This window comes from Centroberyx affinis, unplaced genomic scaffold, assembly GCF_046629955.1.
Source record: "Centroberyx affinis isolate AG114_WGS23_722 - 3 ecotype Tasmania unplaced genomic scaffold, CSIRO-AGI_Caff_v1 ptg002134l_1, whole genome shotgun sequence".
Taxonomy (NCBI): domain Eukaryota; kingdom Metazoa; phylum Chordata; class Actinopteri; order Beryciformes; family Berycidae; genus Centroberyx; species Centroberyx affinis.
Window position 1 is genome coordinate 27,501 of NW_027280455.1, and position 17,923 is coordinate 45,423.

The window sequence follows — 17,923 nt, forward strand, 5'->3', positions numbered from 1 at the left end:
TCTGTTAATTCAATAGTTTCCCCCTGTACAGTTCATTTAATTGTCACAATTAAATGTTTCTGTTCATTTTAGGCAAACTGGGGGATTTAGGCCTGAGCACACAGGCTGATCCTATTTATTTACTGTTGTTTTAATGTGAAAAACGTTGCATATCGCAGTTTTAACGTCCACAGAGGGTTTAGATGTACGCTGCTTTTTAAAGTGTGTGTCCTCGGTTGCAGTGTTTGAGATCATCCTGGCGTACCTGGAGAAGGGCAGCTGGCAGGAGGCCTTCTTCACCGTCCTGCCTCAGAGGAAAGGAGCGGTGGCCGTCGATCAGGACAAAGAGGAGGAGGATTCAGACAGTGACTCTGACACCAACACACCGGACCACGAGGAGAGAGGAGAAGATGTTAAATTGTCCAAAGAACGATCGGACGCGTGACGTCACGCCGATGAAGATCCTACGAAAACGTTTGGATGTAATGAACTGCCTGCTGAGATCGATGCCCCAGCTCTGTAGGAAATTGTTTTTTGTTGACAAAGCATCTGATTCTTTCTGATATAACAATGCTTTTTTTTTTTTTTTAACCAGGTATTTATTGATACAAGAAACCCTTTCGCGGGGAAGAATTTAGTTGCTTATATAAAATGGAAAATGTCAGTTTTGCTGTGATCTTTGGCAGGCAGGTCATGCCGTTCTTTTCATTCAAATTAAAAACAGTTTTATTTAGCGGTATTCAGCATTTCATGAATCATCACATAAGCTGTTGCCTTGCTTCTAAGAGATCACACTGATTTTGATGGCTTGTCATGCTGTGTAGCTACAGCCAGACTGAAAACCAGACTGATAAACAACATGAACAAACCAGAAAGGAAGAAGGTTTTGTAGGTTATGGAAGCAATCCGATTTAGTTATGGAAAGTCATAGAAAAGTAATGCAGGGTAGCTCTAGTGTCTATGAACTCCTGCCTATACATGTGAATTCTACAGATAAAATGTGTAGTAATTAAGGTTTTTACTGCCCCATAGCAGGAAATAACTTTTATGAGTGAGCGACCAGCAGTTCAGCTACAAAGGCAAAAACAAAAACCTGGTTCTCAAGCCAGAAATTGGTATCTCTGCCTCTTCTGCAATGGATTTCTCCCTGTATGATTGTGGGTTATACATGTATAATCCACAGCTGAATGCAACAAGTTCACACCTGTTCTCTTGGGGTTGTTGAAAGGCATTTTGGGAAATGTAGGAAATCACTAACTGAAGTAGAAGTAGACAGGTTAAGGGAAACTTTATCACAAAATAACTCTTGGAATGCATTGAACATCACAAACTGATGATATACAGTATAACTGTCTTAGGGGGATTTTGTGCTGTAGACTATTCCACCATCTAATATCACCACTTTCATATCCATCGTCATATTTCCATTATATTTTAGTCATATTTTCAATAGATAGGGTTGTGAGCTATAGCCTTCAGTAAAGTTCATTGCAATAAAACTCTTTCATTGTTCTAACCCTAACCCTAACCCTAGCAGCCCACAAAAGAAGGGATCCATATGGGAAGATTTTTGTTTTTGATTTCGTATTAAATTGTAGAACTGTGGCGAAATAAAGGCAAGAGAGAAACCTATGATTACAATAGTTATTCCTATACATTCTCTAATTTAGATAATTTCAGATGAATTAAATTATAGCGGAATTAAACTGTTTCTCATTTTGCTGGGGACCCTCTGGAACCTCCTCAAGGGCCGTCGGAGGTCCGCGGGCCACGCTTTAAGAACCAGTGTTTAATTGTTTCGATTAATCTGGTTAATCTGATGTTTAGGTTGCGCATTCACAGTGCAGAGCCATAAAGTGAGTTTCCCTAGCAACAGATATGAACCCGGAAGTTGTCGTATCCATGGTAACAAGGAAAGGCGACGCTGAACCGGAGAGAAGATTAAGGTGGATATTTTTTATCGCCTAATGTCGCGAAAAGCACTGAAAGTGGTGGTTGAAGTCAAGTTCAGGGCGGTAAGACTTGTGACTTTCTTCAGTAATTCTTAACCTTCTTCTTCTAATCCTCTGTTGTTCTTAGAGCCGCCCCAATTCGTCCCCTTTCTAGTATGGAGAGAACTTGACGTTACACTCCATTGCAAAAACTGTCCATTTAATGTTGACTTGCTTATCGGCAAATACACACATCCCACAGAACAATAGTTAAAATGTTTTACGAATAGTTAGGAGCTAATATCCAATTCGGCATGCATCCAATACATCAACCAGCACTTATTTCAATAAAATGTAAATGTTTACACTTTGTTTACATGTTCTTCCCAACCTTCTTCCACCAAAGTAACGTTAGCTTACACCGTCGTTGGCAGTAGCAAGCGTGGTAGCGACTAGTGAGCAGTGTGTAAAAGTTGACATTAAAATTGAATAAAGCGCCGCTTGGTGCATTATTTATAAGCCGAATTCAATTCATAGAAGTCAAGTTTTATGATGCGAGTACGTTGCCGATTAGCAAGACAACATTAAACTGTTAGGTTTTGTAAATGGAGTTTGGTGTGCAATTTAATGCAGTAGAAATTAGCACAGTTAGATAATGTATAAAAATGATTATTGTAATCCTGGGTTCCTCTCTCACCACTATTATTTCCCCATGTACAGTGTAGACAGTTCTACAATTCAGTAGCCTACTAAATCAACAACTAAAATCTCCCCCTATGAGTCTAAACCAGTTATTCTCAACCTTTTTCATATGAAGGACCCTAACTCAGTCCACATTAGAGCCACAGACCCCCATTTGATGATATTTTGTCTCTCGGACCCAAATCTTAGAATTCCATGACTGTCAGTATTGTAGGTAGAGAGATAACAGAGAAACTATGATCAGAACAGTCATTCTTCTACATTCTCTAACTGTGTTAACTTCTTGTAAATGAAATAATGCTGAAGTTCAACAATTCATCAGTTTGCTGGGGACCCCCTGGAACTCCGTCAAGGACCCCTGGTGGTCCCCGGACCCCACGTTGAGAACCACTGGTCTAAACTATGGGACTGAATCAGATCAAGTGGTGGTTCATGGCCCTCATGTGGGTCTATTTGGGGTTCCGTGACACCAAAATGCTTGAGAACCCTGATGTATTTGACTCTTCTGGGATGTGGTTGTTAGGAAACTGATTCAAGAATAGATGATGACTGCACTGGTGTTAGTATGGTGGTAAGCTTGGTATTAACTTTTGATGTTACAGTTGCTTAATTTAGATACTAGATAGCCTACTAGAAGTGTAATATCATGTAAATGTGGCATCATCTGAACTCATCAAAATCTACATGCAGGCATTTTTGCAATGTCCCCAACTCGTATAACACAAACATAAATAAAATTAAAGATTAATCTCTCATTTGAGTTGAAATTACATTGCTTTATAGAATTTCAGAAAAGTATTACATGGGCTAATAGAGTTAACCTAATGTACTTAATGTTCCCTTCTAGGCACAGTAGAAATCTCCCTTATTGCCCCTTTAAATGAACAATTTGTGTATTTGTCCCTCCACTGCCTTCAGGTGTCTTGTCCTGGAGTTTATCTGCCAGCCAAGGATGATATCTACCTCAGCATGTGCTTCACGGGCCAGTACCGTAAATCTGAATGTCTCCCCGCCATCTTTCCTCTCCTTTTTCATGAGAAGATGACCTTCGAAAAGGCAGGTCTTCACTTACCTGCCAGATATTCTCTGTGGCGGCTAGAAATAGTAGTAAAAATCTCACGTATCGCCCCTCGCCCCTTTAAATATAAGAAATTTAATTTGACTTTCTGTCTCTGTCTAGATATTCAGGCATGCAGTCGACCCTGGAGACATCGCCATAATGCTTGAGTGTATGTTGGCCCATATCCTTATTCTTCTTAATTTGTTTAGTTTTTTTTTATATGAATACATATTTAACATTTGTATGTATTGCTACATCATTATTATTATGGTTGTTGTTATTATTATGATACTGTTGCTTTTGTTTCACTCAGTTCAAGATTGGAAGAAGTGACATTCTATAGTAAATATGCCCATAAGGCATTATAAGGGCATTTATCAAATTAATAATGCATTAATATGCTGTATGAACATGTTAGTCCACATACATAATATTTCATGATGCATTAAAACTAAGTATTCGGTATTGTATCAATACTGATTTCAAGTATTCAGTGTTTCCCCCCGAATTTAATTCTTGGGTGGAAAAGCCTCTGAAACAGCATTTAGAATTAAATGAAAATAATTAATAATAATGAAATATATTCATGCATTAGAATCAACTCAGGTTAAAGGCTTCCTATAGACAACCAGTCTATTGGTATTGGCATTGGTATTCATCATGATATATTCTGTTTCTCTGTATAACCATGAATGTCCTCATAATGCATGAATGTCCTCATAATGTCCTCATAATGCGAATTGTGTATATCTCACTCAGCTTAATGTTTCTTCTCCTGCTCAGATGAGACTGTCAGAATTGAACTGGTGCAGCTGATTCCTCCAGGTGCAGTAGTTCATTTACCAATACGACATTCTGCATTCACTTAAATGGCTGGTAAAATAAACTAGAAAAATGCTGTCAGGGCAGAAACTGAACGCCTCGACCTCAGCCTCACTCCGCTTTCCTGTCCGCACACAAGGAAGGGGAAGCAATCAGTTAATTAATGCTTTACAAATGCTTTAAATTCTACATTAGTATGATTACAGCTTGTAACAGTGGTTTTGTGTTTCCAGTGGGTGAGGCTCTGGCCTGCTTTGAGGAAAACGCTCGACAGTTCTTATTCCCCGAGCCCAAACTGGTTCCCTCTTTCTCTGGAGTGGACCGAGAGGTTCTGATGACCCGAGCACCTCACTTTCCTGTAAGTCCAAGTAGTCCAAGTAGCTTAAAGGTGCAATGTGCGGCATTGTAACATCAGTAAATCATGTGCCACATATAATAATGACCGTAAACAAACAAGACCATCACTGAGAAGATTGCCAGGATCTATCAGCCTCTACGGTGCATTTGACATTGTGTGCTACCGGGTCGGATTTGGAGGGAAATCTGCTGGATCGCTTTACGGCACAAAACAGAAAGAGGGCGCTGTTTTTCCAGAGCAAACAGAGCTAAAGCTTTCAGAGTTTCTGGCAGCAGATGGTGGAAGGAGTGACAGTCCGATAGAAAAATCACTTCCAACATGTTTCTCCTCTTCAGTAAAGACAAAGAGAAAACCTTTGACTGAAGAAGCAACATTCTCTTTGTGATAGAAAGCAACAGGGTTTATGGGAAATGTGGTCTTACTTTGGAGAAACACAAGCACTACCAATACCACTAGTGTGAGATAGAGGCTACCAAATTTCTTGATCTTTCTCTCTATTTCATTTCTTTCTTCTCTTACTTGATGGTTCTTGATTTTTTTCTTTTACCTCAGTTCATGGCTCCAGTGGCAGAGAAAGATGAAATGTTGAACTAGATGTGAGTCCAAGCTGCCTCCTTTCATCAGATTATGGTGCAAATATCATGTCTGCTGTCTGCTCCCCAGGGTATTGCTCCGAGGCTGGAGTTTTCCACCAAAACAACCATCAGTGAGTGCTCAGCCGACGCAGAGACCAACATTCACCCCAATGTACCCATGGTAAAGATTAGCAGTTTTGTTCCTCTCCTAATATTGGTCTTTACATCCTCATTATGTATTTTCTGCACCTTTTGAGCCCCTTGTCATGCAGAATTCAAAATCATAAATTTCTAACTTTACCTCACTGACCTCCTATTTGGCATAAAACGCAAAACTATCTCTCTCTTATGTTGCTGTTTGGTTTTGGTTTGTTTATTTGTTTTTTCTTTTACAGCTTCTTGAGTTGTGAGGTTATAGTTACAGTAAAAGTAAAATATGGTGATATGTAATTGACCATTGACTATGTTGTACTTGTCTCGCTTTCACCAATAAAAACAGATAAAAAAACAAAACAAAAAAAAACGGGAAACTACTGTGCATGAACATCTACTGTATATAGAGCAAAAGTAGTGTCTAATAGGGGCTGACTGATATAGGTTTTTGATATGGGCTAATTGAAGTCAAGGGCAAAAGAATACTTGAAAAAAAGAAGACAAGGCACTTTTGTACAAAAGTTAAAAAAAGTTTTTATTTTTCTATGGCTACCCTAAATATTATAGGTAGCCATAGAAAAATCAAAGCTTTTTAAAGAGCACCCTCGTCTCCTTTTTTCAAAATCAATATTTTTGGATTGAAGCTAATAGATAATAGAATAGATGATCGTTTGTACAAATCTATTTCTATATCTTTAAATGTGACCATTATAATGCAAAAAACAAATACCTAAATTACAAGCATTTAGTATTTCCCCCACAATTGTATTCTTGTCAGGGAGGAAAAGCCTCTGAATCAGCATTTAGACCATCATGTGACACTAAAAACCTAGGATGATACTGCTAATGCTAATGCTAATACTAATATTACAACTTCTGCTATTACTACTAATAATAATATGAAGAACAATAAAACATTCATGCATATTTGTGTGGAATCTGATCAAAATGTCTCATTAGAATCAGTTCAGGTTAAGTTCTTCCTATAGACAACCAGTGTAGTATTGATCAATTCTACAATCATAAATAAATAAATATGTAATCAATCAAACTTCATCATATCCATCATATCAGAGGTGTACCACACTGACTGAACCAGATCTGTTTACTGTGTGTTCCCTGTATTAACGGTGTTGCCTCATCCTCTCTTCCAGAGGCCAATGATAAAGAGGCCCAGGAAGCGCTCCAGCAGGCCGCGGACCTCCTCTCCTCAGAGGAAACGTTCTCAAACCCTGGAGAGGAGACGAGGCGGCAGGACGGCCAGAGGTCGGCACAACGCCGCCGACGTTCCCAGATCCCAGTCCCTCTCCCCGCTGAGAGCCGGAAACACCCAGCGTCTGGCCCGGCTCAGCCTGGGCTCTGGGAGCCCCGCTCCGGCCGACTGGGACGCAGCCACCGCCTCCCAGCCTGCAAGTACACTTCACTGTTCACATGTAGTTTAGTAGTTCCTTTTTTAAAGAGTAACTAAACAACAAACCCAAATCTATGTAAAGCCTGACATCTATTGGAAAAAAGCATGCTACTGAAATTGCCATCTGTTGTTGGCTGATCTTTGGTGTCAGTAGCACTAAAAATCAGCCAATAGGAGATGCCAATTGCAGTAGCAGCTCTGAATTCACTAATTGATTAACTACATTCCAATATTTTCTTTTTTTTTTATATGAAATTGACCTATGATTCATCATAACTAGTGTCCATCCTGTAACTTTATCCAAACAAGAAGAAGGAGGGGTTTCTGGACAGTTAACTCCATGGGAAGTATGCTAATAAGCTAACGTTTCTTAAGTAAACTTTAATATGATCCATTTAGTGCTTGGAAACATGTCAACTCATAATTTTTATGTAACAAGACATGAAGCTGAAAACTAGCAATTGTAAGGTGAGTTGATTTCACTAAATTAGTTTTTAGAGTGCATAAAACCTCCAGTAACATCCCAGGTGTCGATTTGCTTCAACCAAACCCACCAAGCACTTATTTGAAATAGGATATTTTTAGAAACAGGTCTTCATATTCATCGACATCCAAACAAGAGATGTCGCGTGTGCATTGTCAACACAATGAATGGTGAAATATTCTACTTTGACACTACTTTGTCTCCCATGTCAACAACCTACACCGCCGTCCCTGACAGTAACCTGTGTGGTCATATAATGATTGCATGGTGCAGGTTTCAACAACCATGTGAGCCTATTTATCTTCTGCAACCTAACCATTAGTTTTGAGCAGGCATTTATTGAGACAGGCATTTATTAGCTCTCTCTCTCTCTCTCTCTGGCTATTATAAGAAACAGTCTGGTATTTGGAAGCAGGGCAGGTAAACTGACTGCAGCAGATGCAAAGTCACCAGCTACTTTCACCAGTTCATCAGCCAACTACATTTTTAGAAAAGAACAGGATGTTTAAATCAGATTTGACTTCCTGCCAAAGTGTCTGTAAACAACCACTACTGCACTTGAATATGCATTTATATCCAAAGCAATAATAGGCATAAGATGGTTTAAAGTCCCAATAAAATGGCATTTTGAGAGCATCTTGCTTCCTTAATTTGATGTGTTTCCTGTTGAAACAGTATATTGGGCGGGGCATAACACAGGGAGGGTACGCCTACTGGTACGCCATGCCAACCACTAAAGGAAAGAAGGAAATGTAATAGAATTTTGATTTGAAAATAAAAGAAAATAATCTGTTGTCATGGTTTTGCCATTTATTATATAGGTGTATGACATGGAAAATTAGCTAACAAGGTGAAAAAGTCATTTTTCATTTCAATGTGACTTAAACTTTAAAGCCTAATTTTCATCATGCTTCCCTTGCCAATTTCCACTTTCCACAGAAATAAAAGAAAAAAACTCTCAGCGTGGCCTGTTGCAAATCCGACTCGGCTTGCACTGTTTGTTTACTTAGGTTGCTATGCTGATGACTGACTCACATACTGCTAGCTAGACTATGAGCATGCTGTCAAATTGCAGATTGATTTTGTGTACATAGGGCTTATAACTCATTTTCAACTCTATCATGGGATGAAAAGGACAGGACAGACGAAGACTGAAATGATCAGCACTTTCACTATCCCAGAATAGTCCAACAGACAGGCTCATTTAGCACACTCAATCTCATGCTAGCTAATTTGGTGACATCAAAATTAGTGGCAATGAAAAAAACAAACATCTTGTTGCCAAAACGATATTAATAATATTAGTGAAAATTATGAAATGTTAAGTTTTATTGAGAAATATGAATGTCCTTTTGGAGGTGTGAGTAATAATAGTTAGCTAGCTTTTACATTTGCTGTTCCAAACACCTGAGATAGTCTGTCTACTGCACAGGAAGTGATGCGTTATATTTACGGCGGCAACAGTGGTTTGTTTGGAATAAATAAATGGAAGAAGGTAGAAGAAATTTGAGAAGCTGCAGTCTTTATTATTACTGTCTGTTGGGCCAGTGCCTACAAAATCTTGCGTGTTATTACTTTAAAAAAGCACTGAAATGCACTTGTGTACTACTAAAATACGAAGTGTCTTTGTTTTAAGAATAGGGTTTTTTTCATTTATTTACTCAAAGCAATTCTTATAGCACAGCCAATGTGCAAGTAGATTTTTAAGGTTACACTAATTCTTCACTCTGAGTCTTGGAAAATTGGGTGAAAAACAGGTTCCTGTGCCTTTAACTAAACAAGGTGGTGTTTTGATCACCTGCAGGCCTCAGATAATACATCCTGTGATCACAATAAAAAGATCCATTTATGGGGAAAACAGACCCAGCCCCTTTGCCAAGCTGGTGACATCCCCGGTTGGGGCAATAAGGTATACAGCCTGTAGCGTTTGGACCTGCAGGCCCGCTCAGTGTGTCATCACTCTTCTGTTTCTAGATGTTGGCTTCGTGGCCTGGAGCCAGTCGATCCGCCTCCCCCCACCGCTCAGCACTGCTAAACAGCTCCTCCTCCCCTTTGACCAGGTCCTCATCCACAGGTAGGCAGCCTCGCATAAAGCGGTTGCTGTTGCTGCCTTCTGTTTACACGCAGTCTTATTTTACTGGACGGACGCCATGATTTACTGACAAAAACACGTTTACAATCCCATATGACTTACTTTAAGAGCTTATAAAATTTACTGTGATGTTCCACTGTTTACCTGTTTTGTGAACATGATCCAATTTACTGGAACAAGCTGTGGGACTGACATTGCAGTCGGCCTTACGGTACATCATCACTGAAATTGCATGTCTGTTGCGTCACTGTTTGGCTAAATGAAGGAAAATTAGCTGTCTATTTTCCCTCTTTTTGCTATTTAGTGAGATTTTCTCCAGCTGGCAGAAGAAAATCTTTCTCCAATGGTTTGGTAGGAGCAGTTTATTTCCCTATTCTCTGGCTTTTTTTTTTATGTAAAGCTGCTATGTGTAGCATTTTAAATCAATAAATAATGACCACATAATTTTGAGAGATAAGTATTATTACTGTAAACATACCACCGGCCTTTTCACTGCATTTTACATCATGTGCCACTGGGTCAGATTTGGCGGGAAATTTGCTGGATTGCTTTACAGCGCACAACAGGAAGAGGGCACTGTTCTTCCAGCACAAACAGAGCTTAAGTTTTCAGAGTTTCTGGCAATGGCAGATGGTGGAAGGAGTGAAAGGCCGATGGAACACTCACTTCCAACATGTTTATCCTCTTCAGTAAAGACAAAGACAACAGGGAGACAACAGTTAAAAGGAAATGTGGTAGTAATATTGAGAAACACAAGCACTAACAATACCACTGGCATGAAATAGAAGCTATCAGTCGTCTCCACCATGGTCTCACCATGGTCTCATTTGATCTCATTTGATTACGGTAACTATACAAAGTATCACTATTAATTTGACACTGATATATTGATGTTTAAAATGCTACACATAGCACCTTTAAGAACTGCCATTTGGACTTAGCAATTGCAATTAACAAAGCGGTTATAACCAACAGAAGGTGTTGGCTCCTTTCTGCTACCATTGGTAGGTTGGAGGCAAATCTGGAGAGGACTCAAGCTCTTCAGAAACAGACGATCCACATGAGTACCAACGAGGTCCGAACCCTTCAGCAATGTGGCGATCCTATAGGGAACAAGCTAACCACAGTGGGTCAGTCCCTCAACTTATAATGAACATCCTCAGTAAAAACATGATATATAAAAGCTGCACTATGTAAGATTTCTATGTAAAAATCCAGCCGTCCAGCCTAAATCACTAATTGAGACGCTGTACTTTCGCCCCATTAAACCAAATTTAATTCTGGTGTGGGTATGTTCACTGGTGGGAAACTGTCTCCTAAACAGCAGTGAGCGAGTGCTCCATCCAAAGAAAGCTGGACTCACCAATGATGGCTGAACCTCTTCACGACCTCTACCCCCAGCAGACAGTTGGGGGTTGAAGTTCTGATAGCTTCTAACATAGGTCAGTCCACTGCAGATTTTCCTCTCCTGATTGTCGGTATGATTGTCCAGGTCCCGGTCCGGCTCCCAGGGCTTATGGGAAGAGGTCCAGGAGCGTGTCCGAGGACTCCTGACAACACCAAAAGCCGTGCGCCGACTTGTCTATGTGAGTAATGCCGGGGGTTAGATCGCTATATGGACCGATATTGGCCTTTTATTAAAAATCAGTCGGATATCAGCAAGTCAGTGTTGTCCCCCTCTGATATGATGGATATGGCGCTGTTTGATTGATTACATATCTGTAGAAGAATTGTAGAAGATTTGTAGAATTGATCAATACAACACTGGTGGGAAGACCATAACCTGAACTGATTCTAAACTACTCAGTTTAGAGTGGCTTTATCAGATTTTGTTGGTGATCTGGGTCATCTGATTTCAATACAATATAATCTTGACCTTAATTTCACCTCCTTCCTGACGATAAGGGTAGTTTGTCTGTCCTTTACGAATGGGAGTTATTTGGTAAATAATTACCAAAGATAAACGATGGTTGAATGAACATAGTCCACAACATTTGAGCGTTTCAGATTGTGTCATGTCCTCTGAATCCACGCCAAGACCGTTGTTGGCTTTATTACTGACTTTATTGGCTTTCATCGGCTGTCCCAAGCCTGTCCCTTGTAAAGAGCATCCACATGCATACACACGCTCACTGTAAATTTCTTTGTTCCATTTCCTCAGAGCTATTTCCTTAATGTAAAGTGTATAAGATTGATATTCATCAGTGTTTGTACACGAGATATTTGTGGGTAAGCCTGTTTTTTTTTTTGGCATTGTCATGTTGAAGTAGTTCTCTTATAGTGGTGGGAAGAGTTTCTTTTAACTAACTCGCTTCTTTTGGGCTGTCTGACCATAGTGAATTGATTCAGGACCGGTTTATTTGATTTACTTTGGTAGACTGTCTATCGTCATGAATTTGGACAAATTTACAGCTGTACAAACTCAACATCTTGGCCAAATAGAATCTGTCAGATTTGGATGCCATTGCTAACTTGCTATTGTGTCCATTCTACTGTCTCATGTAAAAACTGGAAACAGATTAAGCGCTCGCTGACAGATATACAGAATTGATTCATTGAGTGAACTGCTAACCCACTAAAGGAATTCGCATTTACACCGTGCCTTCTGACCAAAAGGTGGCGCTGCACACGCGGTTTGTTCAGTCTGATACGGCAAGTGCACTACTAACTCATCATGTCATGTAAAGACGACAATGAATGAATGAATGAAGAATTTTGAGAATTTGTGAGTTTGTTGATTAAGCCCATTTTGGAGACTAGCCAGCCAATCATAGACTCCAATTTGAAATTTCAGTTCAGTTCCATTGGCAAACCAATTCGACTCGTATCATTCAAATGAACAATTGATTCGTGAATTGAGCCATCACTAATAAATAGTAAACATTTTTTTTAAATAGAGAGGAGTAAGCTAGCTAGCAGAAATCCAACAGAAACGTCTATTGATATATCACCATTGGATTACTAACACTGCTTTGGCATTTGCTTTTTTTTGGCTTGAGAATGAGGCTTTTTAGCCTTCGTAGCTGAAATGTTTTGTGATCTTATCTCAAACCACAGCAGTCTGTTTCTTCTAATATAAAGGGAAGTTTTCAGGCTAACCATTAGTCAGCTTGTCGTTTATTAAGTGCATTACCCCCATAATAACTTCCTTGTGCAGTGGCAAAAAAAAATAATAATACAAACCAAGGACAAAACAAGGACACACTGCCAGGGAAACATATTGCCACGGAAATGGAGGAAATCATTAACTGAAGTAGAAGTAGATGAGGCAGGTTGAGGAAAAGTAAATACAGCAAAAAGGTTCATCACAAAATAACACCTGGAAAGTATTGACCATCACAGATTGATGATATCTAACAATGTAAGAGTATCCGCGGGGGGGGATTTTTCCTTTCGAGACACGATTTTTACGTTAAGCTATTGTCTGTGTTGTTGCGTTTCAGGGGGCCACGGTCTCTGAGGTAGATGAGGTTTTAGCCAGGAGGTCCATCTCTCCAGGGCCGCCGTGAGGAGCTGGCCAGGCTCTGGAAAGGTAAGACGGAACTGGTCTACGTCTCACATGTATGTTTCACAGGGCACATCTAAAATGGCTGCCATTCCCTCCTTCGTTTCCTCTACAAGCAATGGAAACTATATCATGTTCCTTTGGCTATATTAGAAATTAAATAATATCATGCATGATACACTAGGTGCATTTTCAAAGCAGTTGAAGCAATCTATCCTACATTTGCCATATTTACATATTTACCTAAGACCCTAAGATTTTACTGATATCGTGTTAAGTCTTTGTGTTGCACTGTATGCTTGCTGTTTGCACACAAGTAGACTTGAATATTCACTATGATGCCTGAGAAAATCAGCAAATGGGATTTTCATGTTATTATCGTACATGTTTGACTTCTCCTGTCTTTTTTGCTCTCCATCCAGGGAAAGAGACCGTCATCTCAGCATTGACGTCTCCAGATGTCACGGTTCACTTTGTGTGTGTGAGTGTGTGTGTGCCTGCGCAGAAACAATGGTGATTGTTTCATGGAAGTATTATCAAGGTACATTTGGATTGTAGTCGTAGTTTAACCGATACATTTCCACACATCCTGTATTAATGACTGGCAAAATGCTGAGTTTTATGTTTGAATAAACCTTTTAGAATTGAAACGGATTGCTTCATCTTAATTTGAACGTAGCCTGTAGCAGGAGGGTGGGTTGACGTCATCGGTCACTCTCCGGTTCATCTATCAAGCTGACTTTGTCGAGTCCTCGGGTATATCACTCCAAGGCCATTAAAAGCAAATTATGTGTGGGGCGATGCAGTTCTGTGTGAACCACCGCCATATATCAGAGAAATAGCTGCCCACCTAGACTGCTAGGCATTAAGCACGGGCTCTTTCAGGAACATTGTGATCTGTTGCAGTTTGGTTGCTGCACCGGCGGTCTATTTCAGTATACTAAGCGGTCAAACGATAGACTTTGGTGGCAGTACAGGGTATTTGTTGGTTCACTTGGTCAGTAATAACAAAACAATCTTTAAATAATGCTAAGCTGGTCCCCTGCTATTAAAGGAATACACCAAGTGTTTTGGAGATTGTCCCATCTGGTCAATTTAGCTGTTAAGTGATGAGAACATAGACACCAAAGTCATCCATGTGTCCCTGGTAGATTGTTTGCTCCAGTCCTCCATGCTAACACTTTAGCATACACTATGTTGAGCGATAGTAGGCTCCATGCTAACACTTTAGCATACACTATTCTTGAGCAATAGTGGCTGCCATGTTAGCACTACCAATCTACCAAAACCCTGGTGTGTTCTTTTTTTTTTTTTTATTAGTCTTCAAATATACAACAAATTGGCAATGACAGTTCTTTCTATATCACCAGAGTAAGCTATGTACAGTACATATGTGTCAAAGACAATAATCAAAAGGAAATAGAGAAAACAAAAGAAAGAGAAAAAAAATTGTAAATTAAAAGGGGAAAAAAAAGAAAAAAAAAGAAAAGAACAATGTATACATTCCAGGGGTTAAATTACTTTATACTGCGCAAATACAAAGTGTAATTTTTGGGCATTCATGCTTTTCATACATTTAAGAGATTTGGATAATGTTTCTAATTCGTTTTTAAAGGCTGTTAAACAGAGTTGTGTTTTGCAATATTTACATTTGTGTATAAAATATTTTGCCAAAATAATTAAATGATTCATTAAAAATTCTATATTTCTATCTTCTATAAACATTCCAAATTTGACATTTTCTAGTAGAAATGGTGGTAGAACCTCAATGCTAGATTTAATCCATAAATTCAAATTAGACCAAAAATTATGAGTAATATTACAGTGAAAAAATAAATGATCTGTTGTCTCTACCTCTGTATTACAAAATTGACAAGAATTACAGTCTATATTAAATTTTAATCTTAGAAATTCACTAGAGGGTAAATTTCATTAATTATTTTTAATTATATTTGGTGTATTCCTTTAAGGAAAAAAAGTGTTTCATAATGATCTTGAACAGTCCCACCACTACCCCTAATGTGGTAGATATGGCTAGCATGCCCACCAAAAATGAAGATAAAACATCAGAGACAAAAAACGAGCAACTATTTGTTTTTATTAGCTTGCAGTTACACATAATCTAGTACATGTTGATTCATATACTGTGGTTATTGAAGTAGTTGACTGTACAGAATAGGCGTTGGTTAATGCCATGGTGTGCTTTTGAAATGTAGAATACAACCTGATTTGCGAGCTTTCATCTAGAAAACATCTTATCTGATCAATAAGGGATTACAAACAAGCAGCTCTGAACTTTCAATCACCCATACTATACATTTCATTACAAATGTGGCCCATTTGGCAGTGTAGGGACGACTAAAGACCAGAGTCAGTGAGACTAGTGCTGTGTTCCAGAGATGTTGGAAAGTCGGAAATTACGGCTTCTATGAAATTACGGCTTCTATGAAATTACGGCTTCTATGAAATTACGGCTACTAGGAAAAACGCGATGGAACAGCCCTTCGAGTCAGAATTCCAAGTTAAAAATTTGGGCAAGATTTGTCAAGCCTGAGGTTTCCAAGATACAGTTATCTGATGTCACGTCAACATGGCGGCGTACACTGTAAACACCACACAGCATTGCTTTGAACAAAATGCACAGCTAGCTAACATTGCTAAATATCACTGACAGTTGTTGCGTGGGGGAACAGCATTTTACGTTGGGCAAAGAAACTCTCGCGGGCGTTCATTGTTTCTTTCCTGGTTTTTCCGAGCTGCACCACAGGGGACGCGCGGGGGATATAATTCCGATCTACTTTTCCAAAATTTTCCAACTTTGAATGGAACGCAACATACAGTACGCCATTGTGCTGTAAAATACCCTGGCAGCTTATAGCTGTCTTGCAATGAGTAATAGAATCATGTCCAGACAATTAAAGCAGAGTTGTTCTGACGATGTACAAATCATGTAGATCTGCTGGAAAGGACATGACCATATGACTTTGTTGGAATGGCCCAATTTGTTGGAAAGTTGTTCTGACTGCCAGTGATGATGGAAAATGAGATAGAATGCCGTCCCATTCGGAGAATCTGACTATAATATTTTTGTAATTGTAATTTTGTAACTAGGTTCAACGTAGAACCAATGAGTTAATGACTAGCCAACGATGCCATCATCAGGTTGAGGACAGCGGTTATGGGACCAGCACTTGGGAACAGAGTTGTTTTTCACAACTGCATTTATTCAAACATCAAGAAAATATGAACAAATGGCGGTACTGAAAAACTATGGTGACGGCTGTATTGTAGAGTGCTGGTCCCATATGTCAACTTTTTTTTTCCAGTTTTGTTTGACTCCCTCAAAACTTGATTTAACTTTGTAGTCCTGTAAACTAGCCCTTCACACCATTTTAAGCTACTCCAAGCCAGTGTTGGTCCAAGCTGAAGTATATGTACAGTATGTGCCAGCATCAAGGTATGCAACTGCTGCATGGAATCAAATACACAGCTCATATTTGCAGATATGGACATACTTACAACAATCCAATAGAGCATAAGGCCATGATCAGATAGGAGCTTTTTTCTCCTGCTCAGACACAAAGAGCAGCTGTGAGCGTCGCAGAAGTAACTAAAGAGCTGTTGAAAATAAAAATGGACAGTAGAAAGTTAGCGATGCCTCTGCTTTCTCTTGAAGAAGAGGGGGAGTACATTCTGAAGAGCTCATGTGGGGTAACAGAGCACAACATTTATCATCTCACCCACCTGCCATGACCAAGCCCGTTGAATTTAACTGAACAAAAGGTACAGGAGCGTTAAAAAAAAAAAGCATCTTGTGATCACGGCCCGTTTATGGTTTACAGATGTGATAGTTGCTCCTCCTGTGACAAGCTCCTCATGGATGAAGTAAACCCCATCCCAGAGTAAAATTCAAAATGTGAAAGTAGCACTTTTACCTTCAAAATATGCAATATTATCTGATTACTGAAACACAAATCCATCAAATAGGCAACTGAAATGGTCTTGAGATACAATGTGGGGGGGGGGGGTCTAATATTATACCGTATTAATTCCCCCACCTGCCGCCCCTACTAACTACAGCCACTATTTATGATGATTATACTTCTCAATTAATCAATGTTAGCAGTTTGGTTATGAAAAAATGTCCTTATATTTCACAGTGTTCAATGACTTCATCAGCTCCTCGTTGTGCCAACCTTCATTTGCTCTTCTCCAGTCTTTGTGAAGAACACCTGAAGAAGAAGTCTGCGATCTGGATTTCTCTAACATATTGCTTCATGCAACTTGGTGGAAAAAAATATTTATAGGTTTGGCACAGTTTAAATATACAGATAGATATATAAGCAATGGATTATAGGACATTGAGATTCAACAACAGGCACAAAAAAAACGGATCATTGGGACATTTTAGAGTCATCCTCTAATCAAGGCGCAAATAAAGTAGGATTTAAGTGTAAAATACAGATTTCTGGTTTGCTTACCAGTGTTGTTAAATTGCTTTGTGTAGTAGAACATCTAGAATATGGTTTTCTACGTCCTCATGCTCTTTTTTTCTTTTTTTTTTTTGCAAAATACATACAGCTTGTGGAGAGCCACATGTGCCGCAGCAATTATTATAAGCTAGTACAGGCTTATCAGCAATTAAGTAAAAGAGAAATAAGTAAAACAATTTATAAACAGATTAATTAAAATGCCTTTAAATGTCTAATTTAATACATCTATTTATAAACCGATTAATTAAAATGTTTTTAAATGTGGTATTTAAAACCATTTTAATTAATGGGTTTATAAATTGTTTTACTTATTTCTCTTTTACTTAATTACTGATAACTAATCACTGTACTGGCCGAT

At 39.0% G+C, this 17,923-nt stretch overlaps 2 protein-coding genes across 2 annotated transcripts in view; both read left to right on the forward strand.

Moving 5' to 3' along the window:
* The window catches only part of LOC139654679 (tRNA methyltransferase 10 homolog A-like), a 4,931-nt gene extending 4,221 nt beyond the window's left edge, over nt 1–710 (forward strand). Inside the window, exon 7 of the mRNA XM_071531818.1 lies at nt 222–710. Within this exon, the coding sequence (XP_071387919.1) occupies nt 222–424 (203 nt within the window). The 3' untranslated portion in view covers nt 425–710. The remainder of the gene's footprint in view (nt 1–221) is intronic.
* A 924-nt stretch (nt 711–1,634) lies between these two features.
* Nucleotides 1,635–13,076, forward strand: LOC139654680 (spermatogenesis-associated protein 6-like). Its single transcript, XM_071531820.1, has 11 exons — nt 1,635–1,994; nt 3,531–3,668; nt 3,793–3,841; nt 4,456–4,497; nt 4,728–4,852; nt 5,516–5,608; nt 6,735–6,989; nt 9,450–9,549; nt 10,892–10,967; nt 11,060–11,153; nt 13,011–13,076. Exons 1-11 carry the CDS (start codon nt 1,947–1,949, stop codon nt 13,074–13,076), a joined length of 1,086 nt encoding a protein of 361 aa, XP_071387921.1. The 5' UTR covers nt 1,635–1,946.
* Nucleotides 13,077–17,923: the final 4,847 nt, after the last annotated feature.